The sequence below is a fragment of the Numenius arquata genome, chromosome 5 (genome assembly GCF_964106895.1).
Source record: "Numenius arquata chromosome 5, bNumArq3.hap1.1, whole genome shotgun sequence".
Taxonomy (NCBI): Eukaryota; Metazoa; Chordata; class Aves; order Charadriiformes; family Scolopacidae; genus Numenius; species Numenius arquata.
Genome location: NC_133580.1, coordinates 12,876,330 through 12,894,244, shown reverse-complemented (window position 1 = coordinate 12,894,244; position 17,915 = coordinate 12,876,330). Strand labels below are relative to the sequence as shown.

The following is a 17,915-nucleotide window of genomic DNA, read 5'->3' as shown; positions in this document are numbered from 1 at the left end:
TTTTGGCAGAACGCAGCCTAATAGTACTTTACACAACTTACAGGTATCCCTGGAAGACCTGGAAATCCTGGGTCGCCCTTCTGTCCTGGCAGCAAGGATGTAATTATTTCACCTGGTTCACCCTAGAAGAAAAAGAGCTGACTTTAATTAATAGCACATTCTACAATTCTTTATCACTATTCTGACTCCAAAGGACACATAGTGGCTTCTCAAGACTACACCCTAGCAGTACTCTTTAATAGAAGTACTAGATTCTCCAGAACAGCTCTTTTTAGGAGAGATCTTTGCATATTTGGAGGATTATTGAAGTGGCTAAACTACCAACTATTAAAAGTTCTCTTTTTAAATGTACAAATATATCAGCATTGATTTACATTCCAAAAGATTAGTGGACTGAAATACAAATGCTTCACAAAAGAAAGAGATTCTAGCTCCATGTGAAAGCAATGGATAGGACACGACAGAAAAAAAGCTCACGCAGCTTTTTCCAATGTCCCACTGCACAAGATTAATGCTGAGCATGCTGTTATACTAGTCATGCTCATGGTCTACATTGAAGCACAGTTTCTTACTGATTTTGGGGAAGATCTTTGTTTTAAAAGTATGCGTTCTGATCAGCTTGCCTTTAAATATATCTAAAAGAATTGGAAAGAAAAGGAGCTGAGAAAAACAATTCAGCTTAATAGTCACTGTTTCCCAGCACCAGTATTACGCTGTTGTCTCAGGAGTTTATTGGAATAATTCTGTGGGTCACATTTCCTTTCAAATAGATTTGAACCAAAACTGATATTCTGGCCCATACTCAAATAGGTCAAGAATACAACAAAAAAACCCTTAAAAAATAAAAGAGGGTCCTTAAGGTCCCTTGAGATTATTTACATTAGGAAAAAAAAGCCATCTATGTAGTAATCTACACAGTAGAAAGCATGTTTCTAAAAGGAACATAAGATGTTTCACTGTTCTCTTCACTGGGTATTTTAAGTTATTATTGCTTAGTCTCTGGTAGTGCTCTTGACCATGCACAGGAACACTACTGGTGCATTTGGGCGCTGGCAGGCATTTTGCGAACTTGCTGGCTCACAACACAATCAGAGACTGTCCCTCACACTCCCAAGGAAACCAGCTTCAGAAAAAAGTCTGCTACTTCTGAAACTACTGACCCAAACTGAGTAAAGCTACTGCAGAATTTCCAGTTAGTTGCGCTGGAGTGGCCCACAAACACTAAGCTTTCTGCAGAGTGTCACTCCAGATTCCAGTGGGTGCACATGGTCCTGCATAAAAGCAAGCAGGGTACTTACGCCAGATCACACTGCACACTTGTGCCTTGTTAGTACTTCCATGTGTGAGTACAGAACACTTACCTTCATACCTGGCAGACCAGGGGGTCCCTTTGTTTAAAAGAAACAAACAAACAAAAAAAAACAAACGAAAGATCAATAGAAGTAGATCATTGGTATGTCATTTACAAACCACTACTCAGCTCTACACCATAAGGCAACAATTAAAGATAGAAAACTAAAAAAAAAGATACAAAATAGGAGAAAATAAAACTTTTACGATCTTCAGAATCAAACGGAAAAATTAGAGAATTACTTTCACAGTGATTGCTGAGCATTAAAGGGACTATATTTCCATTTCCTAGCAATTTCTTTCTTTATTGCCTCCTATTATCCATCCTGCCTACTACATTTCTTTCTGTTTGTGCTTGGGTTCTGACAGTCACTTTGCTGTAATTCCTCCTTATGTTTTATAATGAAACACCCTACACTGTCTCTTTTTCTGCCCCATTAATCACCAGTAAGACTCCTTAGATGTACTGGATGACTATATTGAGATCTTACTTCTCTGATACATATGCACGTATTTGTATTTTTCGTGGCAAAGCATCTCAGTGTGTGGGAATTCAAAGGGCTTTTTATTAGCTTTACCACAGCATCCAGCAGAAACGTTCACTCTTATTGGACATCTAAAATATTCTGATTAACCATAAATTAATAAATATTAAATTTATCTTATTTATTAAAAGACCAACTGCAAAAAGAGTCTGATATTTATCTGATCTTTCACAGATCTAAGTGAAGTCTTTCAGTGGATTACAGGTAGCTGTAATCTGAAGCTGAAATCTTTTACTTACAGGAGGCCCTTGTAAACCAGGAAAACCTGGACTGCCTGGGAATCCACGTTCTCCCTTAGGGATGAAGAAAATGATTAGCCAGAACCAAACCAAAACATAACAAAACCAGATAAACAAATTTTGACTGAAAAGTCCAGTCTCATCTTTAGCTTATGAGTCCAGAGTAGCAAATTGTATTGCAACAAGCTACAGGATGCAGTCTGGTAAATCACACAACTGATGAAACAGAACTTTCCATTCAGATAATTCCACATACTTTCGGGCAAAGCACTATACTACAGAGATGGAAAACACACATAGTACTATAGAAGATCAACTTCTCTTATGCAAAGATCATAACCTGCAACTGAGTAACATGTTAGAATGAAAGTGACTCCTTCCAACAAGGATACTGAATCAGTATTTTCAATGAAATTTAATTATTAAAAATTAATAATTAAGAAGTCCCACTGTTAGGTAATGAGTTTTCCTTGGTAGCAAGAGTCTACTACAAAGATGAGATGTAGTATATGATCCAGTTATCACACACAGTTATTTGCTATAAAATCAAAAATAAAACAAAGAATTTAACTACATTGGCTGCAGAGTATAAATGTGTTTTGGTGCTGGCAATTTCTGGTAAAACTTGTACTTTAAGTACCAGACCATGCCCCCTTCTCTCAGATGTGTGTCTGAATTATCTTGGAATTACCTGCAAAACTCAGTAACAGCAAGTACTGCTGCACATAATAAACTAAACCTATTGGCTACAGCCAGGAGAACAAGAGCTCTTTATCATACTATTATTGCATTGTTAAGAATTTTAAAGGGATTCTACCTTTGTTCCGTTGCATCCTGGGATACCCTGAGGTCCTGGTGGTCCATCTTGTCCTGGTAATCCCTTTAAAGTGGAAAAGAGGAAAGAGGAGTTAGCTTGTAAGATGCTCTTCTGGGCCTGAAAGACAAAAGGGAATAGATTCCTATCTGTATATCCCATTCCTACTCACAGGAAGTCCTGGTGTTCCTGGAAATCCTGGAAGCCCTGGCGGTCCCTAGAAGAAAAGTAACCATATGGTTTAAACAGTATGGTATGAATGGATGTGCAAAAGGATTTACCAAGATTTTACTGAATATAACCTATTTGTGCATACGTAAGTAAAGAAAAAGAGAAACATCTGAATCACTTGTAAAAAAAGAACGCCATGCTGGACATCCATAAACGTTTTTACCCTTCTTTCAGGGAAATATCCACAAAAACATAGAGAAGACAAGGCAGAACAACTAAAGTATTAGTATGTAGATGTAGAGAGAAAATAAATGAACAGTCATGGTGTGGAAGATGGATGTGTCCCAATGAAGTCAGAGATGCATCAATTGTCACCAGCTGAGAAGTCTGACAAAAAGAAAAAGCAAAGGCAAAACCTAAAGGATTTCCAGACAAATCAACCTCTCCCATATTGACCCAGCATATACCGTGTCTACTTCAGAATAAATTGAAGCAAAGTTATTGAGAGTATCTAGGTCCTGTATAGCAAAACAAATCAAATCAGTATTGGGGTTACTCTCCTTAGTGAGGTTATGAAAGTAATACAAGCAATACATAAGACTGTATTACTTATGCAATCCTGTATTACTCATAAAAAGTAATACAATCTCTCCTAGCTGGTAGATAAATTACTCTTCAAATTTAAGTTAATTTTTCCCCCCATAAATCAATACTTGTGTGAAGACTCACTCAGTGCTTGGCAGTCTTTATCCATAATTCCAATATATCATCCTAAAACTGCACCATTACTTACTCTGATTCCTTTGGGTCCAATAGGCCCTGGAAGTCCATCATCACCCTAAAAAAGCCAACAAACAAACAAACACACACACTGAAGTTTGCAGTCTCCTTTCTATCAAAATAAACTGTAAGCATGATAAAATTTCTTCTACGTTTATAGTAAGTGGACTAAAACTTATATTAGTTGTCATTTCCTGAGTAAAAGGGTTGAAAATTATTGTTTTTCGGGTGTTGGACTTTGAACTGAAAAGTATTTGCTACAGCTGATAAACCATGACTGAGAGAAAACGTTTTTTAAAAAAATCAAAGCTATTTAAGATTGGTTATAAGCAGATACCTGTCGTGTGCTTTCATCAAATATCTACAGTGACCTCTTGTGGGCAAAACAAGATGTACAAGATTAAATGTGAATGGTACTGTACCATTATTATTTCATATTATGATAATGCAGATTCATATCCAAATCTTGAGAAGAAAAGGCATTTATGGAATAAAAATATAATCAAAGTTTTTAGTCCAAGACTCCTCTGTTCTTTCACTCTTGTTATATCCAATTGATCTTTTCTTTTAGTGCAGACTTTCATTTTTTTCTTATCACTTACCTATTTTTTTCTTTGCTTCTTTTTGATGTGCTTCTGTTAGTTTATACTGTGAGCATTTGCAAAAGAAATGGCAGATGCTGGATAATCTTGTGTATATTAAATATAAATGCATTCAGAGGAAGGCTTTTCAACATTTTAATACTATATTACACCATCTGAGCATAATAATGCAATTCAGTAGCAAATAAAAATAAACTGAAACCCTCCAGGGAAAGCAAGGAGCATTCCTCAGTTGTTTCTGCATAGGTTCAATGAGGCCTTCATTTGCATTGCCCCACCCCAAACCAGCCCAGGAATGCCACCAGGTGCACACATCAGTTTACACATGTGGTGGGACCCCTCCAGGCAGCTGAACGCCCAACACCACTCTTATCAGTAAACTAAGTGATAGAGTGCCTTATTGCAAGGACTAACAAACTACATGACAGCATCTTGCCAAACCTGTTCTTTGACCCTAATCTGCAGTACCTGGTGAAAGGATACAAGCGTGCATGTAGTGTTTGCAAGCACGTGTGTAGGTGAAGAACAGGAAACTTAGAGCAATCTTCTTCCTCTGGTTGACTATTGAAAACCAACCAAACAAAAAACCTATGTCATATCCCAGCATCTGAAGATTTTGACTATTAAACCAATGATAATCAAGAGTTCTGGATTGATTTAGGATCAGCACTACAAGCAAGGTAACATTACCTAGTGTTTTTGTACTATTCAAATGAATTGGGATTTACCTTTGAGCCTCTTGGACCAGGTGGTCCTTCCGGTCCTGGAAATCCAGGCAAACCTGGCTGTCCTTCCAAGCCTGGGAATCCCCTTTCACCCTACAAAAAGAATAGGTGGTGGTGGAAGTGTAACATGACAAAAGCACAAGTTATGATAGAAAAATTCAGAAAACACATTATCTTTCTAGTTTTCTGTAGGAAATCATCATACAGACAAACTAACACTGTCATTAAACATCTCACGTGCTTAGCTACAGAAATTGCTGAACATGCATTGCCTTTAATTGCATCACTTAGGTTTCATAGGATGTTTATCCAGTATTTAAATCACTTATTTACCAAGATAATTCAACCATCCATTTCACCTGTGCTGATTAAATACATAGAACTCTCTCCTCTTCCAATAAAAATTTGTTTTATTAATTACTAAGTCTCTCCCAAAAACTCACCTCTGCTGAAATACCTATAAAAACCCTCAGAAGGGTGTAGATTGCTGCTATACCATAACTGCCATTTATTATTTCACAGTTGCAAGATTGTTACTTGTAATACAAAACCAACTAAGATCCTGGCCATCCATAGGCTTAATACTGTACAAATAGAGAACATAAACAGGGTTCCAACCCAAAGCGCTTACAAAATAAACTGAGACAGACACAAGACAGTAAAGAAATAAGGTTTCTTATTCTTTTTATCTGTCACCTCCTGCTAAAACTGTAAGATCTCAAGCAGCAACCGTATTTTGCTAAATACGTATGCAATGATTAGCCATGAGAGCCCACCAGTAGTGTAACGAATACCATATACCATCATACATCGCTCTCTAACTTGTTAGTGTAAGTTAACAGTATCACTTACCTGCAGTTTCAGAATATGCATAGCTGCAAATTCATAAAATATTTACTTTTATTCCTTGCATGTCACAGATTTACAAAAATCAGTAAATATTAAGGTTTCAATCAGTACAGAAAAGTTAGGAAATAGCAGAATTAATACTCTTTTGTGCATATATATATATTATGGTACACTTTTTAACCGCATAAACAGATATTTCCTACAGCTTTGTTTCATCAACCAGTATATACAATCAGTTATGAAACAGGCAGTTGTTCAGCATTATTTGTTATTGCTCTACAGATAGGTTTGCTTGGTAGGTTTGGTTCCTACCTGCAAAAAACCCTCTGTTTGTTTACCCTAATTATTTTTCATGCCAACGACAGGAGCTGCCAAATAAACGTTCCATCCTAACAAGCAGCTTAATCACTAGTTTATAGTTCTGCAGGCTTTTGCATATTCTCTTTAAAGCAATTATGCCTGAATTTTTATTTTCTTGCACCACTTCAGCAAGAACAGGGAGTAGCAGCTCCTGCATCTATTATCTGGCAGTCTACCAGCTATGGCACTCTCTAGGAACTCGGGAGGTCCTGCCTGGCTCTCCTCAGTCAGGTGAAAGAACCAAACCAGCTATCTTCCATCTTCAAGAAGACAGCAGCAGAGACCTGAAGACTGGGATTGCAAGCAAACAGAAGCATCTAACTGCAGCCTTGAGCGCAATATGCAAAAGGCAATATTAAGGCATTGCTTGTCTCCCCTGTATTTGCCGTAAGCAGCTGTATGCTGAGCCGGACAGCAGTGTTAAGTCTCATTCTTAAATCCTAATTTTCTCACTGTGGTGCTTAGATAGGTACTCTGTAGTCCACTGAGGGGTGCAGGAGTTTAGAAGTTGCATTCAAAACATTTACAAGCTGCTGAAATCTCAGAAAAAATTTCAGAGAAAGTAACAGGGCTTCTCTTCCTGCCATCTTTTCCAGTACTTGCTATACTGCTTCCTTGGAAACACAGAAGGAAAACCTTTTGGGTGAGAGATTAAAGGCTGTGTGCAAGCAAGAGCTGCAACCTTGCAGAGGAAATAACTAAGCTGTACTTAGTCCTACCTATACAGTGAGACTCAGAAGGATTCCTTGGATGGGAATGAACAGCTCATTAACTGGTCTGCAAAAGTTGGTTTCCTATCAATGAAAATGTAAACATACTCCTCTTTTACTGTAGGTCACATATTGCACTCTTATACAGGATAGACATCCTTTTTTTCCTCCCCTGTGGAAATGCTGAAATTGTATCGTAAATTGAGGCTAGCTTAAGTTTGACAGCCAGGGTCCAGACTGTCTTTTTACACACACTGTAGTTTCGCACAGAGCTATCTGTCTGGTGTGCTACCTCATCAGAAAAGAAAGACCAGAGAAGTGTTATTATCTCAGGCGAGGATATGAAAGGGTTAGTGTGTCCCTGAAGGGGAGAGAATGAGGAATTTGGGAGTGCCCAATAAGGAAAACATTAGACAGACCCAGACTTTGAAGCAAGCTCTGGCAAGAACTGTGCTTACACACTAAGGAAACACACCTGCGTACAAGAAGGATGTCAGATATGTCAGGTACTAGCTAGGCTACACAATGCCTACTAACCTTAGCTTGGTCACACTTCTTCACATATTTGTTAGAGAAAGTAACATCTGCAAATGGTTACTAGAACAGACTTTTAGCAGAGGGTTGGCCTTGCGTGTCATCTAAGGCTGAAGAACTGTTCTCTAAAATATAACTACTCTGAGGTCTTCACTCCAAGCAGTCACACAACTGGGAAGCCAAGGCCTTTAAAGTGAAACATATGAAGCCAAACAGTTAAGCCAGAGAAATACAGGGGGCAACAGATGCTGCTAGTAAACTGCACTATTGAAACTATGAAATGAGTATTTTTCTAAGCCCACTTTGAAAGTGAGCAGCAACAATGAGGGCCTTGCATGAGGAAACTGTTACGAGAGCAACTCCTGTGGAGTTTACCAGCAAATTACCCCCAAAAGCGAACAGAGGATTTGAAGGGCCGTGCCTGGGGAGAGCTGCGGGATTACACCAGACACTTCACAAGGGAACTGTATCAAACTAATTACAGAAAGAAGTGCACTATAATAACTATTTTTTTGTTGGAGAAAGAAAGAAGCCCCTACCTAAAGAGAAACATAAATAGGAAAAGTTTAGTTCAACTCAATCTCATCTTCCAGTCCTGAAAGTACAGGATTGTTTCCATAGCAGAATAAAGGTGCATCAGGTATAAACCATCATTTCCTTTGGGCATGGGCGAGGAGTCAGATTCTGATCTCATATAGTGATAAATCCAGAGTAGCTGGCAACGCACTTGCCCTCCAGCAGCTACACAGATGTGGCAAAACTGTCAGCTTATAAACTTGAACATGACTGCTGTGCTGAGGGGATAGGAAGAAAAAAAAATACTTGGGAAACACACTAGAATTATGCTCTAAGCTGCAGCAAGATATACTCAATGAAACAGACACAGAAAAATATGGCGTAGTTCCACATACTCTAATAATAGTTCACAAATATTTAAGAAATCAGGGATAGATGCAGTTCTAAAGCATACACAAGTAATTTACATCTCTAGATTTTTTTTCCTGCAACATAAATATTTATAAATAGAAATTATGGGGAGAGAAACCATGATATATGTTTATACAGATGTGGTATACTTGTGAAAAAAAAAAAGAGAGTTTAAAATAAAAAGAAGCAAAAATATATTCAGGAAAGCAGTAGTTGGACAGCCCGTGTTGATGCCTAAATACATGTAAGAGCCTGTCTGTAATATTTGGCACTAGAGGCACGTATTTGCTTCCTGCCCTTGCTATGAAAACAGTGAACATCAGAGTCTCTAAACAGAGTTAACTATGGGTGGCTACTTAAAACTAGATTCACATACAAATGTCTATAGTAACATTAAAAGATGTACAGCATGAAAGAAGTGATGCAACAGCCAGTCATATTATTCTCTCCCTTTCTAAACAATAGGGTGAAAATAACAGCTGCCTCGGATTCTAATACTAGTCAACATAAATCCTTCATTAACTTGAAAAAGACTAACTTAACAGAATTAGAACTATAGTATCTAATCAAGACCTCATTCAAAACAAACACACCAAACAGCCAAACAGTAGTGTTAAAGATATAGTTTAATGCAATGAAGAAATCTCCTCTGACATGACCTGTGTTCTTCAAAAAACAAATTTATTCAGAATATCTTCTCTGACTTCTTTTGAAAGATGAAACAGTCAAGATTTAATGGTCAGTGGTCATTTGCTAGGGTTGTAAATCTTTCAGAATACAAAGCCATATTAGTGCAGTTAAGGCCAACGTCTATGAAGCACAGACACTAATCATACAATTATTGTTGACAAAGTGATTAAAATGCACAAATTTTTAACAAATTAAATTAACAAAAATAAAAATGCACAAATTTCTTAGCGATTTGTATTCAACAGTGACAAGAAAAGCTGAGCTTGAGTGATATCTGTACTAAATTTTACCACAATAGAGAGAAATGGGGATCTTGAGGACATATACTGATAAATTTTCTTCTGAGACTCACACCTCCAAGAATATACATCCAAACAGTCCATTAATATGATACGCTTCCGTTGTAAAGGGTATTAATTTCTTGTATCTGCATATAAAGGCAAAGTATCTGAAATGCCTTCAGAGCTCAGATATTACAAGCTATTCGTGCCAGAATCCCAGGCACCAATCTTGTATGAGATCATATATTGGGAACTTGAAACCCAATTGAGTCACTGGAGTTGCACCCCTTGCAGTGTGATGAACAAACTCAGTAAACTCAGCACCTTCTGAAGTTCTGCTTTAAAAGGCCATGGACTAACCATATTTAATGAGTAAAGAACAGCTTCTTAATAAATTTAACTTAATTTGAATGGGTAGAACCCAATAGCCCTGCTTATTGAAAATAGCGTAATGTAGCAGCAGTTATTTTGAGAGGGAACTGCACCCTGGGTGCTCTGAAAAACATGGTCCCTCCCACCTTAAGCCACACGTTTCCATCACAGCTACACAAATAGTGCAGCATAACTTGCGTGAAGGAACTGATCAGGCTAAAAACTAACTTAGTTTACAAAGAAATTTGTTTTCAGTGAGATCACTTCACTGACAGCTCTGAACAAGCCCCAGAGGAGAAACAAAAATACTTAAGCTAGGGGAAGGTGTGAAAGCCTATTTCAGCAGCACCACATACTACCATTTTAAAGCAAAACCACAGTACTCTTGGTGTACATGCCCTCTTAGTGACTGAGATACATGCAGCTTGCTTGCTGCAGCCCTTGGCTCTCAGTCTTCATCAGCTGGAGCAACTGAGGTTCAGTACCACCCCCTTCCTCCTCCCCAGCCTCTGTAGGGCTGATCTTATCAGCATCTTCAGATCTTGTTTTCAGCTGAGGTAAAACCAGCCCAATAATCTACAAGTCTTACTGGCTTGTCTTCAAAATTGCTACATGTGCAGTGTCTATTGTGTTTATTTCTTTAGCTAGCTTTTACTCATGAACTAGCTTTTAAGCATTAAAGCAGGTGAATCTCAAAAGTTCCATGCAATATTTATTTAAAACCCAATCATCATCTAGTTCCTTAAGTGAAAAGCAATTATATACTTCTCTTCCAGTTGAGAACTGAGAGCAATTTCTATAAGCACCTGTATGTAGCATCTTAATAATTTACTTCAGTTTTAATACTCTTACCAGATCCAGTTCACTACTGAGCAGCTTCCTGAGTTAAGAGCAAACTGGCTCTCAGCTGCAGTCAATTTTTACTGACTTCTCCAGTAAATTCCTCTCTTTTCTTCATTATACCATTTTAGACATGTTTGAATTCTGCACTATCCATTTTATATTGAAGTTTATTAAGGGGGGCCTGAGAGGAGGAAGAAAACTTTAGTGCACCCATTTTCATCAGTTATTGTACTATGGGCTATTAAACCTGACCTGTTAAAATTTGGATATCCCAAAGGGAATGCTAGGATGCTTAGGAAGAAGGTTACTTTAGTGTCACAAAGGGAACACATTAGGCCCTGCTAAGCTGAACAAAACAGCATTTCTTAGTTGACTTAATGAAAGCAGACAGTGACTTGGCTGTGGAAGCTGGTTGTGGGCCAGAAGCGAAACACATGGGAACAGAAGAGTGGGGCTCAGCTCAGTGCATTTGACAAGGCTTCTCCTGTCTTCCCAGTACAGAATCAGGTTCCGTATGCCCGACTTCCAGTACTTCTACAATTAGATTGTCGTACTCTCAATGGGAGAATCAGAGAGGGGAGATTATTTAAAACAGCTCCTTGTCTAATGCTTTTCATACACCAGTTAGACAAGGAGCTATAGAGTTTGACTCCTGTTTCAGAAGTCACTGGAGAAAGAAGCAGAAACCCCAAATGCCAAGCAAAAGCCTGAAACTTGTGTTTGTAGCAGCAGTTTACACTCAACTGGAACAAAGATAATATTTGCAAGAAAGCTGGGTTGGAGATAGCATCAGGTTTGGAAACTTACATCAAATGTCTAAGTGGTAAACTGTGATGGACCAACCTAATGATCTTAAGATAGCTCTCGGTGTCTTATAGTACAATAATCTAGAAAAAGTTTAAGACTGAAAAAAACCAAACAGAAGAATTGATAAGAGAAAGCATTATATGTCAGTGGCAGAGAACTCTTGTGGTTCCCCAGAGCTGAACTGCTGAATCCATCAATGCATCAAATACTGAGGGTTTTGTAATTATAGGGCAACTAACATAATGGGGTGCATGCACACATGATCAAACAAACCAGTTCCACGAGCAGCACACCATGCTTAAGAAATATGAGCTTTGCTTTTCATTATTCCTTTACGTAAAGTGTACATGATGGTCTGCAACCCACAAAAAAAACCAAAAAAACCAACCCACAAAACCAAAAAAACCAACCCACAAAACCAAAAAAACCAACCCACAAAACCAAAAAAACCAACCCACAAAACCAAAAAAACCAACCCACAAAACCAAAAAAAACCCCTCTGGCATGCCTCAGGATTATGCTGTGTTTGCCTTGATTTAGGTGGAAAATTAATCAGTTCCCAGATTTCAAAAGTGAATCTTCCATTCTAAGGATGGAAGCTTGCCTTGGATCTATCAGTTTAATAAGTGGGAGTCTCAGACACACACCGCCATTCCCTAAGAGGACTCAGACATACAAAAAAGTGTGGGGTTTTTTTTTTATTTTATTAAAAGATTACACTTTGATCAATTCTCCCCCCTCTGAGAATTTTCCAGAAAGATGCAGAACCATATATAAATATTTGGCCTGATTTTATGCTTGTTTTACTGGGGGCTTTTTTCCTTCCCCGCTTCCTTTTCACAAAACGTTATCAATCTTCTCACTCTTCTGCACAGGATTTGCTATAGTCCACTCCAGAAAAAGCCAACAGAGGTTGGAAACTAAATGTAGAAGAATTTCTCCTGTGCAGTTCTCCTTAACAATTGGCTAGGACACTCTGCAGGCACAGAAATAAAACCCACCATACATAATGACACTTGAGAGCTTGATCGAGGCTCATATGCTCCGGTTGACTATATCCGGACAAAAAGCTCCCCCTGAATCCAAACGAACAATCCCAAGATAGTCACCTCTCTCTGGTAAAGAATCTCAGTTTCGTTAAGTGCCACTGAAGGACTCTAATGTATTGAGTGGGTCATGGTCCCTGCATGTGTAACAGTAATATAAAGAGAAAGCTGAATCAGTGGGAGAAAATAATTACTTGATTTTACTTAGAAAGCCAGAACATTTACTTCTGGCTAGTGTGGATAAGGAAAACCTAGACAATACCCATTTGCTCACTGAATTCACAAAATAGCTGTGCCTAGTCCAGAAAAAGACCAACTGAGAATTACAGAAGGGCTCTCCAAAGTTGTACCTGCTACAATTGTATTGGGAATGTAAACCCAATGCATAAGTGCCTTCAAACTAAACCTGAAATAGTCCTGTGACTGGTGTTAGGACACATACAGTTTAGCCACCTGCATTTGAAGATCCTGTAGGAACACATCAACCAGGTTCCTGTTTTGGCTAACCAAAGCTAATTCAGAAAGCTTGCTATCAAGGGGATACTGTTCTTAACTAGGTAGGCAAATTGGAAATATACTTGATTAACTAAAAGCAAGTAAACGCCAAGGAATGACTTTATCTATCTGGGTGGCAGCTGTGGCATCAAGAATTACTCTGAATTTTGGACATCTGCCTTGTTTAACCTCAGCCAATGGTAAAATTCTACACCAGCACATTATAATGCCAATGCAGTGACTGATTATTTTGCATTACTTTTGTTCATTTGAGGTTGCACATGTTTACAGAATGTCAAAAATCACCTTTGAAATGTATCAGAAAAATCAGAGCACTGTAGCCCTTCTAGAACCTTGCTAAGATAGGGTAAGTGGTTTGATAAGACAGGCTTATCAAACTCTTATCGGTTCACATCTTTAAGAAGACTCCATCGTATCTCAAGCAAATCATTTACAAGAGTAAGAGTGGAAGTGTTTCTGGCAGTCTCTCCCCCTTGCAGTGATCACATCACATTCATTCCTGTGACAACAGCAGTTACATGAGAACTATGTAACCACCATTTACTTACATGGTAAATAGGCTCCCACGCTTGAGAAAAGGCTCGATTCAGGGAAGTGCTGAGCTGTACTGTGTGTACCTTGCATTGTAACTAAAAGAAATGCTGGGCACCTGCTGTTTCCCCGAGGAAAAAGTTGCAGAACAGTAAGAAATAATGGTGATAAAACACACAAATTACTGCATGAATATACTAAGCTCAGGCAGTGAGACTGGAAGTCAAGGCTGCATGGAAGCCGGAAAGCTCTGAGATGTCAATATACATCTCTTGGCCTCAGGACACTGGCAGGGCAGCCCATTGCACTGAATAAACCACACAGGGTTGTTTTGTTGGTTGGGGATGGTTTTTATTCTACTTGATCCACAAATGTATGTTTGGCCATTAACAAGCTGCTTACTTGGATGGCAGGTATGCATGTTGGGAAAGCTGTATCCGAATTGTGTCGCTTCCACAGCACAGCTGAGCATCTAGATAGCAACAGCAATCATCCCAGTATACAGCTATATAAGCTATGAGGTAAGAAACTGTGCAAGTTCAGAACACATCAGTGAGTGTCAACTACTTACAAGCAGGCAACGCAAAGAAAGTGGGAAAGCAACCCACAGTCACTCTGGTTTTAAATTCCCACTAAAGCATTACTAGCATAGCCATTATAGTACAATCCACACCTTAGCTTGTCCACATTAAGTAGTTAGTGTAGGCAGGCCTTGTCAGTAAATAGGATTTATTTCTATTTTACTGGAATTTGTCTTTTCTGTTTTTTACTCTCATGTAGCTGGAGAAATTTGTGCCATCATCCCCCATTCTTGAGAAAATAATTATATGAAATTCTGTACACCATCAGATGGACCAGTTAGTCTCACTCAATACCTGAAGTCGTTATACCAGCTACGCTCTTTGGTGCATGCCCACACTACGGTCAAAGAAAATAAGACATGAGCAAAAAATAGAAGCTATCAACCATAAGCTTCAGTTATCTGAAACTGGCATATGGCTCAGTGGCTTTTATGTTGGCCTGCCACTAGAAAAAGGAAAAAAAAAAAAAAAATGAAGAGAGACTTACCTTTTCACCTTTTACTCCACTGCAATCACATTTGGATAAAGATGTACATCCATGGCAAGCCTTTAAAGACATAAGAAAAAGTGAGATGTTTTTAATCAGCATAAGACCATATGAAGTCATCAACACTATTACGAAAGTTAGTCTAAAATGTAAGCCTACAAAGTTTGTCATCTAGCCATTATACATGCGTTCAAAGTAGATTGATGATTACATGTTGTAAAGTACACCTTTACAAAGTAGATAGTTAACTGAAAGTTCAGTCACCTTTACTAATAGCTATGCTTGTAAGTAAGTATATTACAGTTTCCCTGGAAATTTTAGGCTTTTAAACTTATGCTTAAACACAATTTACTCTAGGGCAAGGTACAATCCAACACCTATGACCAAAGGAGCCAGAACTTCAATAAAACAGGCTCTTCAGCACATGCCTCCATACTGACAAGAGTCCAATTATGGTTCCCACCAGTAGATGTCAGGTTTTGCACAAGAGTTTAACCAAGCCTGAAGCTTATGAGCATATTTGTGATAGTTATTGGAAAAATACTTACTACACAATTAATTCTTCCCTCCACAGCTTGGTTATCAAGAAAAGTTTTTTTTTTAAAAAAACCTAGATTTTATCTAGCTGCATTCACATTTCATTACAAATCATGAGAAATCAGCTACAACAGTCCTAGTATAAGGGGAGCAACCACCAGATATTAAGGGGTCCAGAGGGAGATATGGGAGCTTGATTTGCAAAGATCCAAGTTAGGTAACCTTTCCATACCACATTTGCTTCCTTTATACTCTTTCTCCCCTACCCCAACATGGGGTACTCATTAGAGGTCCATGTTGATTTTGGAGATGAGCAGATGTGTTCACAGAAGTGAGATTTCTACAATACATGAAATTTTTTTGTTGAATGTCTTTACATAATACATTTGGTCATCAATTTTCAAACCTCTTTAGAGTTAAAAACCATGACCCACATTAGAAGATACACTACCTGAAATACTTTAGGGTTTAACTTGTTCTGAGAACAGGTGTGCCATTGTATTAAAAAAAATACAGCATATACTTCAAAAGTTTGAAAAGCTGAGTATTTGGGGTCTTCCCACCACCAAGTAATTTACAGAGAATGTTATGTCCAAAGTTTCAATCAAGCAGGAGACCAGTTGGTGTGTCAGATCTAAAGCACACCCACACTTGAGTTCTAGTCTTCATTATCACAGAAGCATTTAGAGACATGACCCATCACCTACCTGGCATTAGGAATGCCCTGGCTCTTAGCCTAAACACTACCAAGCATCAGACTGAAAACACAGAAGTAGCTTAATTCATCTGGAGCTACACAAACCCAGGATCAACTACAGCACCTTGTAGAAAAAGGCAGAGCTTTCGAGTTTTAAGTAGAGCAGCAGGGCTACATAACATGACTAGAGCATCTCTCCAAATCTTCCATTTGGTTTTCGTAATCAGTTTTTTGATTAGATGTATATGAAAATTCAAAATTCTTAGTTAGTAGGAGTTTGAGCTATTTCCTACAGTGAAATTAAACCTTACTAGCCAGTCTAGGTTTTCAAAGGTCAGACTGGACAAAGCCCTGAGTAACCTGGTCTGACCTCATGGCTGACCTTGTTTGGAGCCAGGTGTTTGGCTAGATGCCCTTCTGATGGTCCCCTTCAATCCAAGTTATCCTGTCAATTTGGCATCAGATCCTTTTCACTTTTAAAAGTTGATTTCAAAAAAAACAAGTTCCTTGTGAACCAGTTTTAGGCTTAATCATGTTAACAAAGCTTCATTTAAAAGGGATTAACCTTAGTTACATGCAATATTCCCTTGCCTCACAGTACAAACCTAATACAAAGAAATAGCAAGTTACCCCGCTCACTGTGCAGTGGCGCTGGTTTCTTAATGCAAGGATACCAGAGAGCATTACATCAAAGCCTTTGCTGCCTCCAAGAGGCAGGGGGAGGAAAAATAGAGTAAATAAGTACTCATTAAAAACTATGAGAAGCTGTGCAGTGCTAAAACTCACATAGGCTAAAACAACACACATGGAAAGCATTACCAAGATCCTACACAGCATAAGGAGAATTTATTTAGGTTAGGAAACAGAAGAGACTCATCTAGTCTTCCTCACAGCTTCCAAAGAATGTTTCTAACAGAAGTTCCCTGAGTTTTCAGGTACAAGAGAACTGTTGGGGCAAACAGGGAAAAAAGGAAGCTGAAGAAGAAAAAGATGGTTTGAGGTTACATTGCCCCTTCACAAAACAAGTTAAATATACACAATTTTGTGAAGGTGAGTTTTTAGACAGTGACACTCGCTACCCTTTGCTACTGTATCTCTACAGTAAGACCGCAGAAAGCTACACTGTTAGTGCTAACACATCTTCAACCGTGATCCTGTCAGCACGAACACTACAAAAAAGAGATCCAATTAATAAAATGGAATCACGGAATAATTTGGTATGGAAGGAATCACCCAAAGCAGGGCAACTTAGGGCAGATGGCACAGGCCCTTGTCCAGTTGCATGTTGACTAGCTACAGCAGTGCAGATCCCACAGCATCTCTAGGCCCTTGATCTGGTGTCTGATTGCCTTCATGGGGAAGCTTCCCCCCCCCAAAAAAAAATCTCGCCAGAATTCCCTACCTTGCAACTTGTATCCATTGCCTCTTACCCTACACAGGATGAGAGGAGCCTGGCTCCATCTTTGCGACACCTTCCTCAGCAGCAAGAGGACAGCCCAACAGCAAGAAAAGACAGCCCTCCCGTGAAGCCTTTTTCTCTCAAGTCCCAGCACTTCCCCATACACCCTGCCACTCACCTTTGGGAGAGAAGGGAGCAGGGAGAGAAGTGATCTTTAAGTCAGCTTGTTCAGAATCAGGGACCTACTTTTGCTAATTTTGAAAAAGCTGACAAAGGAGCACTTTTCCTGCATGCGCTGGCAATAAATGATGGCAGATATGATGCTGAAAGATAAAGTGCGTTGTTCCCAATACCATAGCATTAAGAAATAGCTTTTGAGTCTAAATCTTCCTGTGTAAAGTTTTGGAAGAAAGTAGTTCTGTCACCTATTTTTTTTCTTTCAACTACAAATAGAAAGTGCTTTGATTTAATAAATATAGTGGGGTTTGGTTTTTTTAAAATCTTACTGTCTTCCAAAGTCAT

The 17,915-nt window shown here is 38.7% G+C and overlaps 1 protein-coding gene across 1 annotated transcript in view; it reads right to left on the bottom strand.

The window, feature by feature from the left end:
• COL4A5 (collagen type IV alpha 5 chain) overlaps positions 1-17,414 on the bottom strand; it is a 61,363-nt gene extending 43,949 nt beyond the window's left edge. The window contains exons 1-9 of the mRNA XM_074147524.1: positions 17,397-17,414; positions 14,761-14,820; positions 5,230-5,319; positions 3,913-3,957; positions 3,121-3,165; positions 2,952-3,014; positions 2,135-2,188; positions 1,362-1,388; positions 42-122 (exon numbers count right to left, since the gene is read on the bottom strand). Coding sequence (XP_074003625.1) covers positions 42-122; positions 1,362-1,388; positions 2,135-2,188; positions 2,952-3,014; positions 3,121-3,165; positions 3,913-3,957; positions 5,230-5,319; positions 14,761-14,820; positions 17,397-17,414 — 483 coding nt within the window. The remainder of the gene's footprint in view (positions 1-41; positions 123-1,361; positions 1,389-2,134; positions 2,189-2,951; positions 3,015-3,120; positions 3,166-3,912; positions 3,958-5,229; positions 5,320-14,760; positions 14,821-17,396) is intronic.
• Positions 17,415-17,915: the final 501 nt, after the last annotated feature.